Source organism: Perognathus longimembris, chromosome 14 (assembly GCF_023159225.1).
Source record: "Perognathus longimembris pacificus isolate PPM17 chromosome 14, ASM2315922v1, whole genome shotgun sequence".
NCBI classification, from domain to species: Eukaryota; Metazoa; Chordata; class Mammalia; order Rodentia; family Heteromyidae; genus Perognathus; species Perognathus longimembris.
Genome location: NC_063174.1, coordinates 41,739,406 through 41,761,997, shown reverse-complemented (window position 1 = coordinate 41,761,997; position 22,592 = coordinate 41,739,406). Strand labels below are relative to the sequence as shown.

The 22,592-nt window shown below is 44.0% G+C and overlaps 3 protein-coding genes across 8 annotated transcripts in view; 2 read left to right on the top strand and 1 right to left on the bottom strand.

The window, feature by feature from the left end:
- Positions 1–186: 186 nt before the first annotated feature.
- Zc2hc1c (zinc finger C2HC-type containing 1C) lies at positions 187–11,661 on the bottom strand. Of its 4 annotated transcripts, none has more exons than XM_048361829.1 (3): positions 11,303–11,661; positions 8,538–9,876; positions 187–2,576 (listed from the first exon to the last, which is right to left on the bottom strand). In XM_048361829.1, the coding sequence occupies exons 2-3, from the start codon at positions 9,855–9,857 to the stop codon at positions 2,313–2,315; spliced, it is 1,584 nt and encodes a 527-aa protein (XP_048217786.1). In that variant the 5' UTR covers positions 9,858–9,876; positions 11,303–11,661; the 3' UTR covers positions 187–2,312. The 4 variants fall into 4 exon arrangements, with proteins under 4 accessions (XP_048217786.1, XP_048217785.1, XP_048217787.1 ...); XM_048361828.1 differs by lacking the exon at positions 11,303–11,661 and adding an exon at positions 10,540–10,629; XM_048361830.1 differs by lacking the exon at positions 11,303–11,661 and adding an exon at positions 10,049–10,325.
- Positions 10,848–21,532, top strand: Acyp1 (acylphosphatase 1). The gene is made up of 3 exons (XM_048361832.1): positions 10,848–11,100; positions 14,678–14,769; positions 21,167–21,532. The coding sequence occupies exons 1-3, from the start codon at positions 10,938–10,940 to the stop codon at positions 21,380–21,382; spliced, it is 471 nt and encodes a 156-aa protein (XP_048217789.1). The 5' UTR covers positions 10,848–10,937; the 3' UTR covers positions 21,383–21,532.
- The window catches only part of Mlh3 (mutL homolog 3), a 44,542-nt gene continuing 36,251 nt past the window's right edge, over positions 14,302–22,592 (top strand). For all 3 annotated transcript variants that reach the window (XM_048361822.1, XM_048361820.1, XM_048361824.1), the window contains exons 1-2: positions 14,302–14,336; positions 14,678–14,769. The gene's annotated coding sequence lies outside the window, so the exon portion shown is untranslated. The remainder of the gene's footprint in view (positions 14,337–14,677; positions 14,770–22,592) is intronic.

Sequence of the window (22,592 nt, the reverse complement as noted above, 5' to 3'; positions counted from 1 at the left end):
ATTCCTCAGCACCACATAAACAGAAAAAGCTGGAAGTGTCTCTCTGGCTCAAGTGGTAGAGTGCTAGATCAAGGACAGTACTCAGGGCAGGAGTTCAAGCCTCAGAACTGGCAAAAAAAAAAAAAAAAAGACTTAGGAACCAGAGGCATGTCTCATTGAACTGGTAAGAGTGCCAGCCTTGAGTGAAGAAGTTGAGCAAGAGCAGTACCCTGAGTTCAAGCTCTAGCATTGGTGCACACACACAAACACAGCCTTAGGGGCAAAAATGAATTTTACACAAATTCATTTAAGTGAGGTTCTTGGGACTCTAAGGAAGTACTAGTCATAATGGCATCAGGGCAGAGTAGGCTACAGTCAGGACTGAAACAGTCTTTCCTGCTGCAAAGGCAAAAGTCATGTATTGCTTCTGTGACTATAGAAGTGCACTAATCATTAAACTGAGTCATGGGGTCAGGGAGGAGAGCCTGTGTCCTATCACATCTCTGCTGCCGCCTGTAGCTTTGAAGAGATCTGTTGGACTGAAAGCAAATAATGACCAGAAGTAGGAAGATACTATCTTGGTGCTGTCTACACACAGTTCCCAAAATTAGTTTCCAAGTGAACCTCACCATGAGACCTTTTTCCCATAGCTTAACTTTTTGAACTTGACAATTTGTTTATTTGCACTAAATGTTCTTGGATAAGGTAACATAAAATGTGGACATTTACAAGCAGCATTTATGTGGTCCTTTGCTGTCCTTTTTCTACCCAGGAAGACACTTAGGTCTTACCTCTTCCCCAAAGCCAAGTCAAACTCAACAGACTAAGAGAAGGCCTTGATACATATATATCAAAGGGAACACTAAGACATTGACTGTTGTATTTCTTTGGAAGCTAAAGAATGAATAACTATCACTGTGTCTATAGATAGAGCATTTATTCCCTGGAAGATTCAGACCCATGACCATAACATCACCTAGGGCTGAAACTGGCTCTACATGCTGCCATCCCCAACTGAAGGAGCCACTAATTCTGAACCCCACCCGCTGTGCCCTGTGCTGGCCCAGTGTTTCCAGACCTCCAATTTTTCAAGACATTCTCCATATCCTGTTTTTCAAATGTTGGAACATTTTAATGCTGTGTAGCCAAATAAACGATCTGTGGGGCAAAGCTGTCCACAAACTGCTTTGTGAGCTTGGTCACAACTTATTCTTGCCATCCATTGCTTTTAACATCAAGTGAGGAACTTAGTGTATTTCTCATTAAACTTGCTAGGGAGACAGGATACATTTTGGGTCAAATATCTTGTCTATGAGCTGTCCTTACTCAAAATCTTTTGTTAACTTCCTAAAATCCATTCATTGAGGACCTTATTTGTATTAGGCAGTTTTCTGTATAGAAAATTAAAAAGATCTGGCCTGGCCTGTGTGACCATACTCTAACCATCAAGGACATGGGACACTGCACTTGATTTGATGGTAGATTTGCTCCCTCATTTAAAAAGTCATTCAACCCCCCTGATTTGAGAGCAGACTCTTAGCATCTTTTTCTTTTTATCCAACATATGAAACCCATTAGAAAAGAACAAATTGAAGTAAAATGTGTTTTCTCCCCATTCCTACCCTGTAATGTACATAAAGATGTTTCTTTTATTAACAGTACACCACAGGGAAGGCTTAAGACACACTGGTGCCCTCACATTATGTACTTTTATAGGCTTTTGGCCAGGACCATGCCCCAGGGAGGCCAAGATAGAGTTCCATTTAATAATGCCTTAAAGCACAATCTTACTATCCTTTGTTTTCTTGTGGTGCTAGGGATCGAACCCAGGGCTTTGTACATGCTAGGCACGCACTCTACCATTGAGCTGCACCCTCAGCCCCTGTTATTTTTTGTAAGAGTTACCATCTGTGTGACCACAGTCTCCTGACCCCAGCTCACCCAGTACTCTGAACTTGCGTGAATGAGAAGTGTTAGAAGAAACCTTGGACACGTGAGGACCAGAGGTACTTCACTAGCACAAATCCCAGCCAGGCTCACGGGAAGAGAATTTTAATGCAGCCCGCTCACGATTCCCTGTCCTCACCCACATTCTTAGGGAAAGAACATAAGGCACACAAGCAAAGGTTGCGATGCAGGGGGAAGCTGGGTTTTCCCCTGTCTCTGATGCTTACTAATAGCTCTCTCCTAGGAGAGGTTAAATCCGCAGGCAAATGTGGCTTCTGGAAAAGTTCTGTTTTCTTTCTGCTTTACATCAAATCTATCTTGCTCCTGTCTACTGCTGAAGAGAAGCAGAGCAGTGGGAACTGTGCCGTGGTCTCCCTGTCATCTGCTCAGCTCTCATGCTTCCGTGGAGGTGGAGGGCGGTTCTTGATGGTCTTACACTTGGGAATGTGTTGCTCAGCCACCTTAGGAGCAAAGTGGCGGCTACAGTGAGGACACTGAACATAGTCTGGATTTTCTGCGGGCAGGATTGGAGGCAAGTCTGCGGGGTTTCCACCTTTGGCAATTACTTGCTGGACTTCTCGAGCCTGACGGAGAGTACGGATGAAAGATTCATGCTTCTGTCTCCAGTTGCTCTTCCGAGGAGGCTCAGCCTGGAATGGAAAAAGAACACTGGTCCTTCAGCAGGCTATTTATCTTGTCTCCTTCCGGAGTCTCCATGAGAATGACAGTCGGAAGCTAAATGGGTTACTGATTCTCAAGAGAAAAGGAAGAGGGCAGCAGTAATATCTGACTTGTCGAGGCACAGACCAAGGGGGAATGCTGCTGGGAAACCAGCCATTTTCTCAGCAAACTGCCTGAGAAGGTCAGTGCTTGGAAATACTTGATGGTCAAAAAAGCAGAAAGAAGGGCTGGGGATATGGCCTAGTGGCAAGAGTGCTTGCCCCGTATACATAAGGTCCTGGGTTCAATTCCCCAGCACCACATATGTAGAAAATGGCCAGAAGTGGTGCTGTGACTCAAGTGGCAGAGTGCTAGCCTTGAGCAAAAAGAAGCCAGGGACAGTGCTCAGGCCCTGAGTCCAAGTCCCAGGACTGGCCAAAAAAAAAAAGCAGAAAGAAGGGGTTGGGAAAGTGGCCTAGTGGCGAGTGCTTGCCTCATATACATGAAGTCCTAGGTTCGATTCCTCAGCACCACATACATAGAAAACGGCCAGAAGTGGCGCTGTGGCTTAAGTGGCAGAGTGATAGCCTTGAGCAAAAAGAAGCCAGGACAGTGCTCAGGCCCTGAGTTCACAAGCCCCAGAACTGGCCAAAAAAAAAAAAAGAAGAAGCTAGGGACAGTGCACAGGCCCTGAGTCCAAGCCCCAGGACTGGCAAAATAAGCAGAAAGAAGGCTGAAAAGCTGGCACCCAGGTCTTCTCTCTGCCTTGCACATCCAAATGTCCAGGACCCTCACAAGAGAACCAGGGACTTGTTCTCTGAGAAACGGAATTGGATGGATTTCAGACACCGAAACCCAGACAGGATGGAGAACAAGGTTAATCTCTAGGCTGAAATGGGGATTAAGTTCAAGTATACATTACAAATTGTAGAACTTTCAGCCTTCTCCAAACTCAATTCCCAGAGTACCACAGACACCAACGTCCTCTTTCTTTTCTTTTTTTCATGTGTGTCCGTGTGTGTGTCCGTGTGTGTGTGTGTGTGTGTGTGTGTGTGTGTGTGTGTATGTGTACCATTCTGGGACTTATACTCAGGGCCTGGGCGCTATCCCTGAACTTTTTTCACTCAAGGCTAGCACTCTACTACTTGAGCCACAGCTCCACTTCTGGCTTTTTTGGTAATTTTTGGAAATAAGAGTCTCATAGACTTTCCTGCCCAGGCTGGCTTCAAACTACAATGCTCAGATCTCGACCTTCTGAGTAGCTAGGATTTCAAGTGTGAGCCACTATTGCCTGGCTCTGACCTCTGGATGCACTGGATGATCCAGAAATAAGCCTTCAGACATTGACCTTGGAGGAGGACCCAATCACAAGGACCCAACCACTATTGAATAACCTTAATATGAAAACCCTTGGTCAAAAAATCCCACTTATGCTTACATATGAACGAACAGACAAAAGACTTTTAAAAGAAGTACACAAAAACTCAGGAACAATAAAAAAACTTTTACAGAAAAAAACATGTCAAAATATATACTAGAAGTGACCTGTGACCACGAATATACTATGGAAGAGGAACAACTAAAGACCTTGACAAAGTAACAACTAAAGCTTTGATAGTTTGAAATTGAATAGAAACTTTATAAAAAGTAACGTCAAAAAAGGTCTCAGGGGCTGGGGATATAGCCTAGCGGCAAGAGTGCCTGCCTCGGATACACGAGGCCCTAGGTTCGATTCCCCAGCACCACATATACAGAAAACGGCCAGAAGCGGTGCTGTGGCTCAAGTGGCAGAGTGCTAGCCTTGAGCGGGAAGAAGCCAGGGACAGTGCTCAGGCCCTGAGTCCAAGGCCCAGGACTGGCAAAAATAAAAAAAAAAAAAGGTCTCAGAATGGGCAAAAACATGAAAATAGAAAGCTCAAAAGGCCACTGTCCCATGTTCATGTGGAAGCTAGACCTAAGAGATATTTATACACACACGCAACATGATTCGAACTGGAAAATGGAGGAGGAAGGTGTGAAGTGGGGAGAGGGAGAAAAAGAAAGGGTAATTAATTCCAAAATACAAACTATGTGTGAAGATGGCATGAACAATCTCAACAGTGTTCATCAATAGGAGATTTGGGGGAACAGAGCAAGAAAGCAACACAGATGGTTATCCTGAGCAAAATATATACACATCTGAAATGCCATCTGAAACTCCTTAGGGCAAGTAATACACCCTAAAGAAAAAAGAGACAGGGAAGTAAAATAGGCTCTATTTTGGGGGTGTCAGCAAGGAGGGAAGAGCTAGCAAAAAGAATGAGGGTAAATTGTTTGCATGAAAGTAGAACAATGAAACGTGTTGAAATTATTTTAAGATGAAGGAGTAGATTAAGGAAAAATAACAGAAAGGGTGAGGGTGATCACAATATATTGTATACATGTGTGAACATACCCCACAATGAAGCCCCCCCCTTGTGTAGCTATGCTAATAAAAATGGAAAGTATAAAATATTAGGAATATTGGAAAATTAAAACACCAATCCCATAGGCCCTACATGTGCCCATTAGTAGTTCTAAAAAGAACCAAGAAAGCACCCAAGATTATTTTTTAAATAATATAATTAACATTTCTAGAATTAAAGATCACAGTCTTGAGTTGGTGCCAGTAGTTCATGCCCTGTAATCCCAGCTACTCAGGAGGCTGAGGTATGAGGATCACAGTTTGAAGCCAGCTCAGGCAGGAAGTCTGTGAGACTCTTATCTCCAATTAAATCACAGAAAAAGCTGGAAGTGGCGCTGTGGCTCAAGTACTATAGTGCAAGAGGAACGAGAGGAGCTCAGGACAGCACTCAGGCCCAGAGTTCAAGGCCCAGGACTAGGGGGAAAAAGAGAGAAAGAAAGAAAAGACCACAGTCTGAAACTATCCAAATTAGTCATTGTAAAAGTTCAAAATGGCTCACACTACTCAGAAAGCTGAGATCTGAGGATTGTGGTTTCAAGCCAGGTGGAGAAAGAAAGTTGTGAGCCTCTTATATCCAATGAACCATCAAAAAGCTGGAAGTGGAGCTGTGGGTTAAGCGGTAGAGCACTAACCTTGAGCAAAAACAGTAAGGGTCAGCAGGATGGCACCTGCATTCAAGCCCCAGTATTGGCAACAACATTCAGAATAAACAAAATCCAGTAAGCCTTCTGATAAACAGAACAATTTCATATTTTTAAATAGGAATCCAAATGGTATTAGATTTGTCAACAGTAAACAGTAGATGGGACATGTCTTCAAAGTTCTAATAAAAGAATTTCCCACCTAGAATTCTAAACCCACCCAAATCATCCATAACAGACTAATTTTATAGATATTTTCATTCATTTCAAGACCAAAAAAAAAACCAAACCCACCCCTCTTCTACACAATTCTTAGTAACTGTCAGCAAAGCAAGAAGTGAAGCAAGAAAAATAAATACACAAATGATGGAAATAGGACCTAAACAGAAGAGAAGCAAAGAGAAGTCCCAAGTCAGTAGATCCACATCAGAACTTGAAAATAACCAGTCTAGATAGATAAAGCAGGGGGAGGCAGAGAGGAGGAAGAGAAGTTTCTAGAATTTTTAAAAAATCCCAGTATGTTATGAGAGGTGCTTGAGCACTAACAAAAACATTAACACATGAATCTACAAGAAATATATCCAAAGAACAAAAGAGGCTTCATTAAGAGAGTTTCTTATCGAAACAGAGAAGGGAAGAGACAGTGTTAGTAGTGAAAGTATTCAAGAACCTTTCAGAGAGGTCAACTAGAAGTAGGCCCTCGGGGCTGGGGATATGGCCTAGTGGCAAGAGTGCTTGCCTTGTATACATGAGGCCCTGGGTTCAATTCCCCAGCACCACATATACAGAAAACGGCCAGAAGTGGCGCTGTGGCTCAAGTGGCAGAGTGCTAGCCTTGAGCAAAAAGAAGCCAGGGACAGTGCTCAGGCCCTGAGTCTAAGCCCCAGGACTGGCCAAAAAAAAAAAAAAAGAAGTAGGCCCTCAAGTAGATTACCTATATTTTAACTCTTTCTCCATATTGAAACTTTACTCAACAAAAAGCATAAAGAAGTATATGGTTTCTGAGCTGGGCACTCGTGGCTCACACCTCTAATTCTAGCTACTCAGGAGGCTGAGAATTGCAGTTCCAAGCTAGCCTGGCAGGAAAGTCTGTGATACTATCTCCAATTAACTACTAGCCACTGGAAGTGGCTCTGTGCCTCAAAGTGGTAGAGTACTAGCTTTGAGCAAAAAGAGCTCAGAGACAGTGGGCAGGCCCTGAGTGCAAGCCCCAGAAGGAGAAGGACCACAACGAGGAGGAGGAGGAGGAAGAAGAGGTGGTGGTGGTGTATGGTTCCTGACTTCAAATGCTTACAGTCTAGTAGACAGGAGATACTGATTTCAGTAACCCAGTGGGGTTCTTTTTTTTTTTTTTTTTTTTTTTTTGAGAAAGAGTTTTTCTTTTTTCTTCATGGTTAGTATACTCAAGAATTTAAGGAACAAAGTATTCATTTAGGTTCTGGCCAAAAGTAAACCACTATGGTAGATTTATGGAGAGGGAATCCCCGGTGGATTATTGGGTTGACCAAAAAGAAAACACAAAAGAGTAGTAACTGGTCAGACTATCATTTCATCTGCCAGAGCTAATTGTTGTCCTCTTGGAAGCTAGATTTTAGGGAGATTACTCTGAGCATGGGAGGAACTATCTCTGTGGTGGATCCACTAGATTATGCCAAAAGAAAAAACTGCATTGTAATCTATGCCTGCCAGTGGCCATCACATCACAGTGAGTTTTTAAAGTGCCCAGCAAATGCACATAAACCAGATGGATGAGACGTTCCAGCATAGGAGAGGGGGCATTGTTAAGAAATCAAAGCCAAAGGTCTCTCTTTCTTAGAATATTAGAGCCAGATGAGGCCTTTTGAGATCATACGTCTTCAGCTTTCCTTAACCTTGATCAATTTAATCTCTGTGCTATCAATATTTTCTTTTAAATTCAAGATCCCTGGGCATCACAAGCTTAATACACACACTAAAAACATTCAAACAAAAGCATGTGTCAATACACATTTTGAGACACACTCATTTTACAAGCCAAATGACATGAAGGATCATCTCCTCCAGAGATGTCCAAATGCATATGAAGTTCTCATGAATTTATCATCTAAGTGTCCAGGACTAGTCTTTACTTTTTACAACCTGGTTTTTCTAACATGAGGGAAGTTCTGAAAGATTGTCCAAAAGGAGATCTTTTACTCTCAAGATATGCACACTCTAAAAAGAGAGAATAGCTCCAAATTTAACTGTGTTTCTCCTCTTTACGAGGAAGGTGTAGCAAAATCAAACTACTCTTTTTTTTTTTTGGGGGGGGGGCCAGTCCTGGGCCTTGGACTCAGGGCCTGAGCACTGTCCCTGGCTTCTTCCCGCTCAAGGCTAGCACTCCGCCACTTGAGCCACAGCGCTGCTTCTGGCCGTTTTTCTGTATATGTGGTGCTGGGGAATCGAACCCAGGGCTTCATGTATACGAGGCAAGCGCTCTTGCCACTAGGCTATATCACCAGCCCCAATATATTAACTTTCTAATCAAAAGGACATTTATTTGTCAGTCTAGATTTTATAGTCATCCCAACATGACCTTACCATTTAAAGCTGGGACTTCAACAAAGTTATTTAACATGCTCTACCCCTGGGGCATATGTGTGTGTGTGTACTTACATATGCATATACGTAGGGTTTTTTTAATTTGATAAAATGAGGGCTAATGGGATCTTCTCAGTTGTGAGCATCCTATGAAAAGCTCCCTTTACCGAGACACAGTAGTAGTCAAGAACTGTTCATTCTCTCCTTCGTCCTATATGACACAAAGTTTCTCTACAGAAAACTAGTGAGGACATAAAGGCCCTTAGTAGGATCCCCACACAAAGGCAGATCTAGGAGGCTTTTATTACCTTGACTGTGGCTGGCCCCTTCCAGTTCAAGTACTGCTCTAGTTCTGTGCCCTTAGCCCGGGCCCTGGAGGAGTCAAACACTTTCCTCTTGGACCCCTGCATCCTGCCACAGACAGTGGAATGTCTCTCCAGCCTGAGCAAGAGAAATGTGCGTCCACAGTGGCTGCACTTGCCCAGCTCTGCCTTCTCCGTGGAGCTGCTAGAACCCGAGGAGCCTGGGGTCCTGGATCGGCTAGAACTTCTGGGAGAGCCTTGCATAACCCTACTGGTCTCTTCCAGAGGCTGGGAGTTCTCTGAAGATGGTCTTGAGGCTTGGGCTCGGATTTTGTTATTACTTGCCACCAGTTTTTCCCTTTTGAGCCTCTGGATTCCATTACCAGATAACTGGAACCGAGTAGAATTCTCCTGAGGGCATGCCCATGTTTCCTCCTCTGTTCTGTCTCTGCTCAACACCTCCTCAGACCCAAATTCTGGGGAGAAGACAGGTTTGTATGTGGTGTGGCTGTCACTATCTTTAATTCTCCTCCTGGAGAGTATCATTCTCGGCAGCTCTCGGTCTTCATTTTCCTTGGCCTGTTCCTTTTCCTTCTGGATCCTTCTGAGTCCCTGCTCTGTCTTCTTCAGCTTTTCCCTTAGGAGATTCTCCTTTCTTCGGATTTCCTCCTCTAAGCTCTCTCCTGCAGCTTCAAGCCTTTGGATCTGCATCCAGTCAGTCCAATGGAGGTTTGCCATGGCCTTTTCCTCCTGCCAGGCGGCAGGAACAGAGGAATTGGCCCAGTCCCTCAGACTAAACGTGCTGTCTGAGAACACTCTTGGCTCTGAGGATCTTGGGTAGACAATCTGGTCCTCGTCTGTACCAGCCTCACCTGTACTGCGAGACTTCCGGTGGACCATGGGTTTCAGTGGGTAGGCCCGATCTACCCCAACTCGCTTCTTTGTAAAGGGAATGAAGTCCTGATCATTTGCTTTGGGATACCGGGATTGAGGGCTTGATGAATAAAATAAATTCTTTTCTTGGCTCTGGAAATCACTTCCCGAGTTTGGCCAGCTGATTCCAGCACAGTGGAGATAGGAGTAGGTCCGGGTTTTTGTGCAGGTGTTCCATTTGGGGTGAGTGTAGACATTGTCCAGCGACGGCCCTTTGTTGCTCAAAGACTTCGGCTGGAAATTGCTTCTCAAGTGCCCCATCGGGGCCCGCTGGAAAGAGTCACCTTGTTCATAAGGGTCCTGCTTGGCCGAGTGGAGCCCTGGCGCTTCTGTTTTATTCTGTGGGAACATAACGCCCACAGGCAGATGTGGATCCAACTGGAGACCAGCCATTCAGGGCCTGGACCGAAGCCTAGGGGAGATTTAAACCAGATACATGTGAAGGATTTGTCTGAGGTTCCCTCCTGTCTGCTAAAGTAAACTGAACTTTTCTAGAGACAGCGATGCTGGATCATCTGCCAGCACAATAAGCATTTGATAAGTTGTGACTTTAGGCCCTGAGGATATGAAATTAGATTTGATACAGGTGTTCCCGTCACTTGATTGTCTACTGCGGACCGTGCCAGTCATAAACAATAATGTAGTCGAGGAAACGTTTTAGACCTGTAACGTTAACAAGCAATTTCTCCTTGCTGGCGCGTTCCTTCACCTATCTACTGAAAGCTTCGCTTTGGGTCCAGCCACACCATTTTACAAATGAGGAAACTGCAGCTCCGAGGTGGTAATTGGCATGGAGCTCTCAAGTTCTTCCTCCCGCTGGAGTCCAGAGAGCAAGGGGACCAGCAAGGGCCTGGGGCAGGAGCCTGGAGAGGTCGAACTTTCATTGAAAAAGGAGTGGCCAAGATGGGTAACCCCACGGGGTGGAGGTCACCTGACCCGGCCGCGGCCTGCTTTCGATCCGGAACCCTGAAGTCATGTTCGGTCCTGAAGGAGCAAGTGGGGGACTCCGCTTTGAGGACAGGCGCCCTCGGGAGGTCGAGGCACTGACCCCGGGTCACCCCGCCCTTCCGCGTACCTGAGGCTCTCGCGTACAGCTCCAGCTCCGGGGGAAAAGCCCCCAGCATCTAACTTCCCAGACCTGACCTGGCCAACCGACAGCCGCGCCGGCGCTCTGGAGCCCGCCTCTGTTGTTCTGGTTGCCGGGAGACGGGAGCGCGTGCGCGCAGAGCCCCGCCCCCGCCTCCCCCGCCCCCGGGCCGCGCACCGGGCTGGTGGCCCGCGCAGGCGCAGTCCCCGCGCGATCGGGGACACCTCTGGGGGCGGAGAGAGGTGAAGAGGGGGGTGCGGTCGGGCCCGGTGTAACCCGGACGCGATGTCCAGCCAACTCTGCAGCTCAGCTCTGCCCTGCCCTGAGGGGGACGGGGGAGGGGCGGGAGGCCCCTTCACAGAAGAGCTTGTGTTTGCCTGGGAACAATGCTCCCAGCCCTTGGGGTGTGCCCTGGTCCGGCTGAGGGTGGAACCCCTAGATGGGCCTCGGAGTCACCCCGCCGCGGGATCCCGGTGTCCGCCCGGCTGGCGGCAGCGGGCCTGCTGCTAGCCGTGCTGAGCGTGCTCGGCGGCTCCCCGCGGGCCCCAGGTATGCGGTCCGCGGTGCCCCCTGCTCTCCCGTGGACTTGGGAGCCTGAGAGCAGATCTTTCCGGGGTGGTTTGGGGGGGGGGGGGTGGCTGTCTAACGGTTTTGTTATTGCGATGGTGTACTCTCACGTGGTAAAACTGGCTCTCAGTCCTTAGGGCCCGGGAGTGACTCAGCCTGATGCAATGATAACAAAGTGAACTACCGTCCACCATCCTCGGCTGGCTTGGTTTCCACACCAGCCGATACTCTAGAACTTTATCGGCCTCCGAGGAGGGCTTGTTTGTCTTCTTCATGCCTCGGTTCCCTCGGGTAAGCTGTTTGGAACAGGGTCAGCTCACTTTTCCTGTAACTGCTCAAAAGAATTCCACGTGGAAAAAAACGCAGACAGCAGTGGTTGGTGGTGTTAATGCTTCGACATAAGACCGCGGCTTTTAAGTGTTGTTACAGAGAAAGAATCCTTGCTGGGGCTTCCGTTTTTTCAGTCCTTGCTTTCCATTCCTGGGCTAACTATTCTGCCTTCTCCACAAACCAGACGCAGACATTTCCATTCTCCAGGGCCTTCTCCAGCCGCTGTCAGCTCCCACAGCGGCTCTCCACAGGCCTTCCCTGTCGCTGGCTTCCTTCCTTCTAGTTTCTAGTTTGTTCCTGGACATGTCGCTTCTGGAGTCTCCTCCATCTCCGATTAGCCAGTAAAAAGCAGGAGGCGTGGTTCAGGTAGTAGAGCACCAGCCAGGCAAGCATGAGTTTAAACTGGAAAAATAACAAACTTGAAATGCATACTTTAGCATAGCATCTCTTAACTCCCTGATTAGAGCCACCATATCTTTCTAGCCCTGCCTTCGCTTGCTAGACCCTAGATTCTAGTCCAGTAGGAACAATTCTGGTTGTGTATTAAAAACAACTTGGAAAGCAATGTATTAGGAATGAGGCCTAGGCAGTCACATTTTTAGAAGCTTCTCAGAGGTTGAAAGCCCCTGGTATAGACATAACTGACTACTTGTACTTTCTTGCCTTTGTAGTACTTTTTTCCATGTCTGGGAAGTTTCATTACTTACAGGATAGAAGACATTACAGCTCTACCACTTAACCTTGAAATATTGCTGTTTTATTCAACAGCCCTTTTCAAGTTTTCCCAGTCAGAATTCATTTCTTTGCTCCCTGATAATATTTTTGTCCCTATTCTAACACAGGGCTGGGGGATGGGGATATGGCCTAGTGGCAAGAGTGCTTGCCTCCCATACATGAAGCCCTGGTTCAATTCCCCAGCACCACATATACAGAAAACAGCCAGAAGTGGCGCTGTGGCTCAAGTGGCAGTGAGCTAAAAGAAGCCAGGGACAGGGCTCAGGCCCTCAGTCCAAGCCCCAGGACTGGCAAAAAAAAAAAAAAAGTATAACACAGGGCTGGTTCAAGATGAGCTCTCAGTGAATGTTCATGAAATTGAATTATTATGTTGTATATTTTATTATCATTATGCATTTGAATGTATCCCTTGCACTAACTTAAAAACTCTCTGAAGTTAAGTGTTATCATTCATCTTTGCACATTCTATGGTGTTCCATACATTTTAGATTCTCAATAGATTCTAGATTCTAAAGAGAAACTTAAAAAAATAAATGTTAGGGACCAGATACTGGTGGCTCGTGCCTGTAATCTTAGTTTCTCAGGAGGCTGAGATCTGAGGATCTTGGTTCAAAGTCAGCCTGGGCAGGGAAGTTTGTGAGACTTATCTCCAATCAATTACCAAAAAGTAGGAAGTAGAACTATAGCTCAAGTGGTAGAACACTATTTGTGGGCAAAAATGCTGAGGTAGAAATAAATAAATCAGGTAAAAATTACACCAGCAAATATACCTTTTAGCATTCTTTTCTTTTTGTTGGTGGTGGGGCTTAAACTCAGGGCCTGGGCACTGTCCCTACGCGCTTTTGCTCAAGGCTAGTGCTCTACCACTTTGAGTCACAGTGCCACTTCCAGTCTTCTGGTAGTTAATTGGAGACAGCGTCTCATAGACTTTCCTGCCCAGGTTGGCTTTGAACCCTGATCCTCAGGTCTCAGCCTCCTGAGTAGATAGGACTATCTATAGGCATGGGCCAACAGCACCAGTGTTATTTTCAAATATTTCCAAGGATCACAGTACATCTAGCTCCTCTTATCTCATAGCACTAAGGTTTTCTCATTCTCAAAGGATCTGGATCCTTACGCTGTAATGGGGAACTATCATGGAATGATTAATTTTCATGGCTTCCGTGGCAAACCCATCTTACCTTGCTGAGTCTCACAATTTATAATATACTCTGATGGAGACTTACGTTATAAAGAGATAGAATGTGCACACACAATCTAGAAATTAGTAATAAAGACAAGCTCTCCTTTATACACGTTCCTAATCATAAGGGTAGTTGAATTCAAATATCTACAAGTCAACTCTAATTTTACAATCTTTACCCACAAACCCCTTTGACAATTACCTTTCCAAAAATACCTGATTTGATTAAGATTATCCAGTTGAGATTCTGAAGCCATGAGTTATTTGCTTTTGTTTTATTTAGTTTATTCATTCATTAGTTACTCAGACATCTCAGTACTGTAGACTCTGGTGGCAGCTTTCACAAATGCAGGGCAAATAACCCTACTTGCATGCATACATTAGCTCCTCCCCTATTGACTCCAGAGTAGGCATAGAACAAATTGGAAGGGAACTGAAAGAAAAAAAAAATCAGGACAAGAAAAGGTGGGGTGTGTGTCCTTTTTCAGTTTATTTATTTATGGAGTTCTGTGTTTCTTGTCTGTATTCCACACCTCCGGAATTTAAGTTCCTCCCTAGGGAGATTCTGCCCATTGCCCAGTAATATGCCTTGGCATATTGACTGAAACAGTTCATTGAATGACTATGCCCCCAAGGACCTCGTCTATGCCTTTCTCGCCACGAGAAAATGAGAAGAGGGGCGTGGGCTTAGTGACTGAGGCATAGCCCAGTCTAGGTTTGTGGCGGCCTAGCCAGGTTCAGGACAGATCCTCCAACCAAGACGTTGCTAGGTGGTAGCTCGCTGGTCCTGAAGTTCCACCCTCTAGGCGGGCTTGGGACCGAGGCTCCACTTCTGATTGGTCAGAAGAAGATGATAGGCACGAGAGACAGCGAAGGAGGAGCAACGCTCCCAACTTCCGGAAGCGGCGGTTGGCGCGGTTTGGGGGCGGTTGGGTCTGGTGGTCGCCGGCGTTGAGCGGGCCTGTGGAGGGTGAGCCTGGGAGGGCGGTCCTGGGGCGAGCTCCCCACTTCGGTTAGCCCTCACATGGTAGTGGAAGGGCGTCCTGGGCCGCGTGGGAAGAGGCATGGAGGGGAGAGAGCCGGTCTAGGATGGCCTTGTAGAGGTAATGGGATAAGCAGGTAATTGCCCTTCTAGGCCCCAGCGCTTCATCCCTGGCGTCTTCCCGAAGCTTTCACGCCGGCCGTCACTTCCGAGCTTGGACCTTAGGTGACAGTGGAATGGATGGAGAACTGCGGGTGTGGCTCTTTGTGCCTCAGGATTAGCAAGCCCTGGGTAGTCCTTTACTTTTGGATTTTCCTGCTCTTTGACAGGTCTGAGCATGGCAGAAGGGGACACCTTGGTATCAGTGGATTACGAAGTTTTTGGGAAGGTGCAAGGGGTGTTTTTTCGCAAGTACACTCAGGTATGTGACCTATAGGTGGTTATGAGCGTGGAAATTAAAAGAGAACTGTTTCTGGCAAACGTGCACAGGAAAAGGCCAGCTATTGGGTAGCTACATGGCAAAGAGGTGGATGGTATAGCAACGGAGATGAAAAGGTTTGGAGAAGGGTAAAACGATGTAGGTGGAAGATTCTCAGACTGTTAGCTAAAAGTGGTCACACTGAACATCTATTAACACAGATTAATGTTTTGTTTTTCCTCTTCCAAAAGGGAACGCACTGATGTGGCATCATCAAAGTCATATCTGATAGGAAAGCCAACATTCACAAAGAGCTGGCATTTAGATGAACTGATTCTTGTTCATGTAAATTATGTAATTGTTTCCCTTCATAGCATGCGTGTGTGTGTGTGTGCGCGCGCGCGCGCGCGCGCGCGCGCGCGCGCGCTGGTACTTGGCATAAACTCAGGGCCTGGGTGCTGTCCCTTAGCTCCAGCTTCCCAGCTTCCTTTCTGTTCTCTGTGTGTGTGAGTAGTAGTGGTAGTAGTAGTAGCAGCAGCAGCAGTAGTAATAGTAGTAGTCCTGGGGCTTGGACTCAGGGCCTTGAGCTTTTGTGCTCAAGGCTAGCACTCTACTGCTTGCGCTACAGCCCCAATTCTGTTTTTTTGGTGGTTAATTGGAAGTCTCACGGACTCTCCTGCCCAGGCTGGTTTTGAACCAGGATCCTCAGCTTCTTGAAGAGCTGGGATTATAAGCATGAGGCACCAACACTCAGCAACTTTCTGTTCCTTTTCGACTTTGAAGACACATTCACTTTTTCTAGCTGAAATTTCTCAAGTTAAAAATAACTTTATCCATTCTATAGTAGTAATAGTAGCATGGATTCTTGGATTCTTGCTAGAGTAATAGGGAGTATTTGAGAGGATAAACTGTTGGTAATTCTATGTCTACTTTAGTGTCATTAATCTTCCCTTAACATTCACACACAAGGGCAATCTCAGTTTCCCTTCTGCTGTCTGTAGGGGGATATCAGGCTGTGGCCTGGCCAACATATGTCCTACCTTACAGATAATGACGTAGGGCTGCAGAACTTTCTTCGTCATCGTCATTGTCATTGAACTCAGGGCCTGGAGACTGTCTCTGAGCTCTTTTGCTCAAGGCTAGCATTCTACCATTTTGAGCCACCATGCCACTTGTGGTTTTCTGGTTGTTAATTGGAGATGAGTCTCACAGACTTTCCTGCCCGGGCTGGCTTTGAACCTCAGTATTCAGATCTCAGCCTCCTGAGTAGCTAGGATTGCTGGCATGAGCCACTAGCACTCCCCAAATGCAGAACTTTCTAAGTGCTGGGACTAAAAATTCCAACATGGCTCTTTGAAATGGAAATGTCAGCTGACAGTACCTCTTATTCTAATTATTTATAACGTAATTTCTTCATGCTTCATACTCATTTGAAGCATCTGCTGAAAGAATTGCGGGAAATCATAGCAAAAGCTATATTCTAGGCTGGGATGAAGCTCAGTGGCAAAGCGCTTGCCTAGCAAATGCAACGTCCTAGGTTCGATCCCCAGTACCAAAAAAGAAAAGACAAAAAAAAATACAGTTAAAAAAAAAAAGCTATGTTCTAATTTTAATGTGGGACAAGTACCTGTGGTTCAGCTGATGAAAGTAACAGTTTCAAAGATTAATCCAGCCGGTGACTCATGTCTAATCGCAGCAACTGAAGAGACTTGAGATCTGAGGATAGGGACTTGATTCAAAGCCAGTCCAGGCAAAAAAGTCTAAGAGCTTCTTATCTCCAATTTACCAACAAAGTACCAGACTGGAGCTGTGGCTCAAGTGGTAGAACACCAGCTGTGATTTTTAAAAAGCTGAATGAGAACTGATTTCAGGCCTCGGTAACCAGAAAAAGACAGAGAGATTTAAGTTGTTGAGAGACAAGGACCAGATGATATAGCCCGTCTTTCTCTCCCTTCCTCTGCCTCCAGTTTAGAGAAAGAAAAAGAATATAGAGCCGGGTGCTAGTGGCTCATGCCTGTAGTTTTAGCTGCTCCGGAGGCTGAGATCAGAGGATCATGATTCAAAATCAGCCAGGGCAGGAAAGTCCTTGAGCCTCTTATCTCCCATTAACAACCAGAAAGCCACAAGTGGAGCTGTGGCTCAAAGTGGAAGAGCAGTAAAGCTCAGCGACAGTGCCCACGTCCTGAGTTCAAGCCCCATGACTACCCCATCACCGCCAACAAAAAAGAATATAGAAAAATACTGATTTTGAAAACTACAAGGAATATTTCATCATTTTTTCTTAAATGTGTAGCTTATTCTTTACTGTTTGTAATCTTTTGTTTTTGTCAGTTATGATACTGTGAACATTATTTGCATGTATTTTCATAGACAACTTTTCTGCTCCTTTGGGCATCTACACCTAGGAGTACTTTGCTGGGTTATATGATAACTGTATGTTTAACTTATTGAGAAACTACCAAAATTTCCCATTTTACCAACCAGCAGCATATGAGTATTTCAATATTTTTCTTTGATCCTTGCCAATAGCTTTCACTGTCTTATTTATTATAACCACCATAATGGGTGTGAGGTAGCATCTCACTGAGGATATTGTTGTTTGCTTTATTTTCCAGGATTAGTGAATTTTTAAATACTTTAAGTCATACAGAAATGTTCTCCAACGATGGGAACTACAATGCAAATCAATAACAAAGATATTAGAAATCCTAGACTCTGGAAATTATGTAGCAGGTACTGTTTTCAACTTGTACTAGGATACACCTAATGTAAAAGTCACCATTTTTAATATTCAATTCAGCGATCCAAAGTACATCATTGTGCTGTCATTCCCACCATCCATCCACAGAACTCTTTTTGCCTTGCAGAACTGAAATTCTACTCACTCGCCGCTAACTCCACGTTTTCTTCTCTGACCAGCCCCTGGCAATCATGATTCTGCCTTCCATCTGTACAAATTTGACCACTCTGGCCCACTCAAGAATGGAATCATACTGCATTGTTACCAGCTTTTGGGAGTGGCTCATTTCACTTAGCATAATGTCCTTAAGGGTACATCCATATTGAATCATGAGTCAGAATAGTGAGTAATATGTTACACTTGTCCATTCTATGGGCAGTTTTGATTTGCCTTCTCTTAGTGATTAAGGATGTTGAACCTCTTTTAACAAGTAAAAGAAGATACTTCACACCCCTTTGTCTATTTTTATTTTCATTGAGTTACAAGAATTTCTTACATACTCTAGATAGTAGTCTCTTTTTATGATTTGCACACATTTTCCCACTCCATGAGTGTGTTTTTACTTTCATTGATCGTATCCTAGATGAAGTCTAATTTATCTATTCATTTTTCTTGTCCTTTCATTCTTTTTCTTTTTTTTCTTTTTGCCAGGCTTGGACTCAGTGCCTGAGCACTGTCCCTGGCTTCTTTTTGCTCAAAGCTAGCACTCTGCCACTTGAGCCACAGCGCCACTTCTGGCCGTTTTCTGTATATGTGGTGCTGGGGAATTGAACCAGGGCTTCATGTATAGGAGGCAAGCACTCTTGCCACTAGGCCATATCCCCAGCCCCCTTTCATTCTTATATCTACGAAACCTTTACCCAAGGTCATAAAGGTTTATTTTATATTGTCTTCTAAGACTTTCATTGTTTAATCTCTTAGGTTTAGGATTTTGATTCAGAGTGAATTATTTGTGTGTGTGTGCTTATGCGTGCATGCATGTATTGGTACTAGGGCTTGAGCTCAGGACTCTTGCTCTTTTTCATTCACAGCTGACTCTACCACTTGAGCCATACCTCCATTTGCTTTTTGTTAGTTAATTGGAGATTAGAATTTCATGGATTTGTGTTCTTCAGCAGGCTTCAAACCTAGATCCTCAGATCTCAGCCTCTTAAGTGGCTCGGATTATAAGCATGAACCATTGGTGCCTGGCAAGGATTTTTCCTTAAACTTTTGGTGGAATTCACCTGTGAAGCTATTTGGTCTGAGACTTTTTGTGAGGATTTTTTGTTTCTTTGTTTGTTTTTTCAGGTACTAGGGATTAAGGGGCATTTGACTTGCTAGATAAATAGTTTACTGCTAAGCCACACTTTCAGATTTTTTTGCACTATTATCATTATTATTATTATTATTATCATTATTATTATTATTTTGTGCTGGGCCTGGGGCTTGAACTCAGGATATAGGCACTGTTCCTGAGCTTTTTTGCTCAAGGTGACTGTTCTACCAATTAACCCACTTCTGGCATTTTGGTGGTTAAGAGATGAGAATCTCCTGAGTGTTTGGCTCACACCTGTAATCTGAGCTACTCAGGAGGTTGAGATCTGAGGATCATGATTCAAAGCTAGCCTGGGCAGAAAAGTCTCCGAGCGACTCTTATCTCCAATTAACCACCCAAAAAACAATAGTGGGACTGGGAATATGGCCTAGTGGCAAGAGTGCTTGCCTCTTATACATGAAGCCCTGGGTTCAACTCCCCAGCACCACATATATACAAATGGCCAGAGGTGGCGCTGTGGCTCAAGTGGCAGAGTGCTAGCCTGAGCAAAAAGAGGCTAGACCTTGAGTCCAAGCCCCAGGACTGGCCAAAAGAAACCCAAAAACCAATAGTGGAGCTGTGGCCCAAAGTGGTAGAGGGCTAGCCTTGAGCAAAAGAGCTCATAGACAGTGCCCAGGTCCTGAGTTCAAGCCCCATGACCAACAACAAAAAAAGTCTCATGGTCTTCCCTGCTGAGGCTGGCTTCAAACCACAGTCCTTAGATCTTATCCTCCTAAGTAGCTAGGGTTCCAGGTGTAAGCCACCCGAATTGGGGATTCACTTCTTTTTGAGACTGAGTTCTGATAGATACTCAAAACTGAACATGAATTAGTAACTTTGCTATTATTTGAAAAAATGAGAATTGAGGGCACAAATGAAACCCGTTGGAAATTCTTATTCTCAACACCATTCCAATTTTGGAATGTTTTATTCATTCTCAACAGTTCAGATAAATCATACTGCAAGCTATTTGGCTGTTAGAATCTCTTTCTCAAAACTACACAATCACGCTGATAGTTATTTACCATATATGGCAAATAACAACTAGAGACAGCCAACTCCCCTCTGTTAATATGAAGCAGAAGAATGCAGTTGTTACACAGTCCGTGGGATATGGTGTCTTCCTCAGAATCCATTCTCAGCATTCTTGTTTTATGTTTTTGTCTTTTATGTTTTGTTTGTAATGCATGCTATAGGTAGCTCCTGGTTTCCTTCATTCCTTAATTCCTCTCTCCAACTTTATTTGGCTGTATTATCTTTCATTCATTATGCCAACATGTCTTTCCACTGAGCATAACTGACTTGATGGGTACTTCAGTACTGCATCAAACATTTTTTAGTGCATAACATTTGCTTTGGCCAACTCCAGCATTTTTCCTGTATTTACTAGGTCACTTCTCTGGCATTTGGACAGGCAATCATGTTAACTCCTATTTTCTTATGTAATCCAACCCCTTTCTATTATAGATTACTTTTATCAATTAATGACATACTATTCTAATTGTATGTTTATATAATAAAATTTTTCTCTAAAATAGCATTACCTTTGCTAAATGTTTAATTTTTTCTAAGCTTAAAGAGCACTGAAGAACCAGTGGCTAAAACACCAGCCACTACTATTAGTTGGTCTTTATAAACTCATTCAATTTTAAAGATACTGTGGTTATTTAAACAGAAGAAAAGAATGTCTTGTGACAACTCGATGGTTATGTAGTCTCATGAATGCTCAGCATTCAGAGGCTGCTCACAGCTGCATTTTTTCTCCAGGAGGATGACAGAAAATGGCTTTGATGGAACATAAACATGTTGGGTTAGACAGTTTCTCTACACTAGGAACAGTGAGTGAGTTGCCCAGGGAATTATGAAATACTGTTTTAATGATTTTTAAAGATATAATGGACACCAATTCATCTGGATTTGTTTAGGTGTGCTTCTGGTTAAAGACAATCAGATAACTTTGCTATTTTTCCATTTAAACATACTCAGTAGATCTTTGATTAAGAGAAAGGAAAAATGGGCAAGGTACAGCCCAGTATCCTAAGTACAGTCAGCCTTAAGGAATCATTTTGAAAGTATCTGTTTTGGACTTAAGTCTAAAGATTTAACCACATTTACCACATAGTGAACAATTCTAAAAAATTCAAGTGCCTAGGTTTTACAGAATTGAAGAAGGAAATAATCGAGTAGGCAACACTTGATGTTAAAAGCAGCCCTGAGATCCTCTTGCTGTCTTTCTGTTTTGATTTTTCTGGACAATGTCAAATTAGTTTCAACTTGGTGTGTGGCCAAGGTTCTGACAACACATTATAGTCTCGGTTTGTTTTGTTCTGTGTCACTGGATCTCTCTCTCTTTTTTCCCTTAGGCTGAAGGTAAAAAACTAGGATTGGTAGGCTGGGTACAAAACACTGACCGTGGCACAGTGCAAGGACAACTGCAAGGGCCCATCTCCAAGGTGCGCCATATGCAGGAATGGCTTGAGACAAGAGGAAGCCCCAAATCGCATATTGACAGTGCAAACTTCAACAATGAGAAAGTCATCTTAAGGTTGGATTACTCGGATTTCCAAATTGTGAAATAATGTCCTGAATTTTAATTTTCCAAGATAAACTTAGAAGGCTGGACAGAGCTATCTTGTGTTCAATATTTGTCAGTAAGTTGTTTTAGTATAAATATTTGGCTGTTTAATATGCAACTGTACAATTCTCAATAAAATCACCTAAGAAATTTTTGCTTATAGTACTTTTTAAATCTTCAATGAACTTTCTTTTAGAGGAAATAATTATTCAGTAAATATTTGTGGGAAGAGGTTTTGAGAGTAGTTTATAGAAAAGCAATAACTTTGCATCTTTCTTTAAATGGTTTCTTCAGGAATTACATGCTTAAAAAAGAACAAATACCAATTCAATTTCTACATTATTCAAATGATGTTTTAGAGTGATTACTTTTAGTATTCTAGAACATCTACCAACGTTTCTGTCCTCTGAGTAATAAGTTCACAGAAAGTGATGCTATGGGCTGACTGGGTATCTCCCCACCCCTTACTTTATATTCTAAACTCCTTATCCCACAAACCTCTGAAAGTGACTATTTGGAGATAGTGCCTGTAAAGAGATAATAAAGTTAAAATAAGGTTGTTAGTGTAACCATCCCTTGAGTCCAAGTCCAAAAGAGACATAAGTTAATCCTTAACTTCCTAGCCAACACACCAAATATATTACCAGAAAGTTTAGAATAGTTAAACAACCTCGGTCCTTGTGTCTGGCAAAAGAAAAACTGAGGCAAGACCTTAACATAAGTATTACAGAAAAGTTTATTAGAAAAGAGATATGGCAGAGAGAGAGCATGTGGCATATGCCACGTGAGAGAGCATGAGAACACATGCCACAGGGAAGATGGCAGTTCAGCCCATCTCTGCCATTTTGTACAGTCTTCCTCATTACAGATCTTGACTTTGGGTTAAATAGTGAAAATTGAACGGCCTTTCGATTGCGATTGATGAGGCTCCTTTCTGTTATCGGTAAGACTGTGATGCCAGAGATTTACAGTCCTGTTCTTATTGCCTCATTCTTTTGTGACTTCCTTCCCCCAGTTTATTTCAGTTGTCAGGCATGTTTTGGCTTATCAGCTTACCTTGCCATTTGCAAGTTCTATAGGCCACAATTCCCCGAATGGTTGCTTTTCTATTATTCTCATCATTGGTGTGGGCCCCGATCCAATCCTATTGGTATCCTTATACAAAGAGGAAATACAGAAACAGATATATGAACAACACACAGACAATATACCAC

Coding starts and splice junctions, on each gene's coding strand:
- Zc2hc1c (XM_048361829.1), bottom strand. CDS start 9,857: ATGGCTGGTCTCCAGTTGGATCCACATCTGCCTGTGGGCGTTATGTTC. Junction 2,577..8,537: donor AGGGGCCAGCCACAGTCAAG/GTAATAAAAGCC, acceptor TTTCCATTCCAG/GCTGAGCCTCCTCGGAAGAG.
- Acyp1 (XM_048361832.1), top strand. CDS start 10,938: ATGCTCCCAGCCCTTGGGGTGTGCCCTGGTCCGGCTGAGGGTGGAACC. Junction 11,101..14,677: donor CGGCTCCCCGCGGGCCCCAG/GTATGCGGTCCG, acceptor GCTCTTTGACAG/GTCTGAGCATGGCAGAAGGG. Junction 14,770..21,166: donor TTTTTCGCAAGTACACTCAG/GTATGTGACCTA, acceptor TTTTTCCCTTAG/GCTGAAGGTAAAAAACTAGG.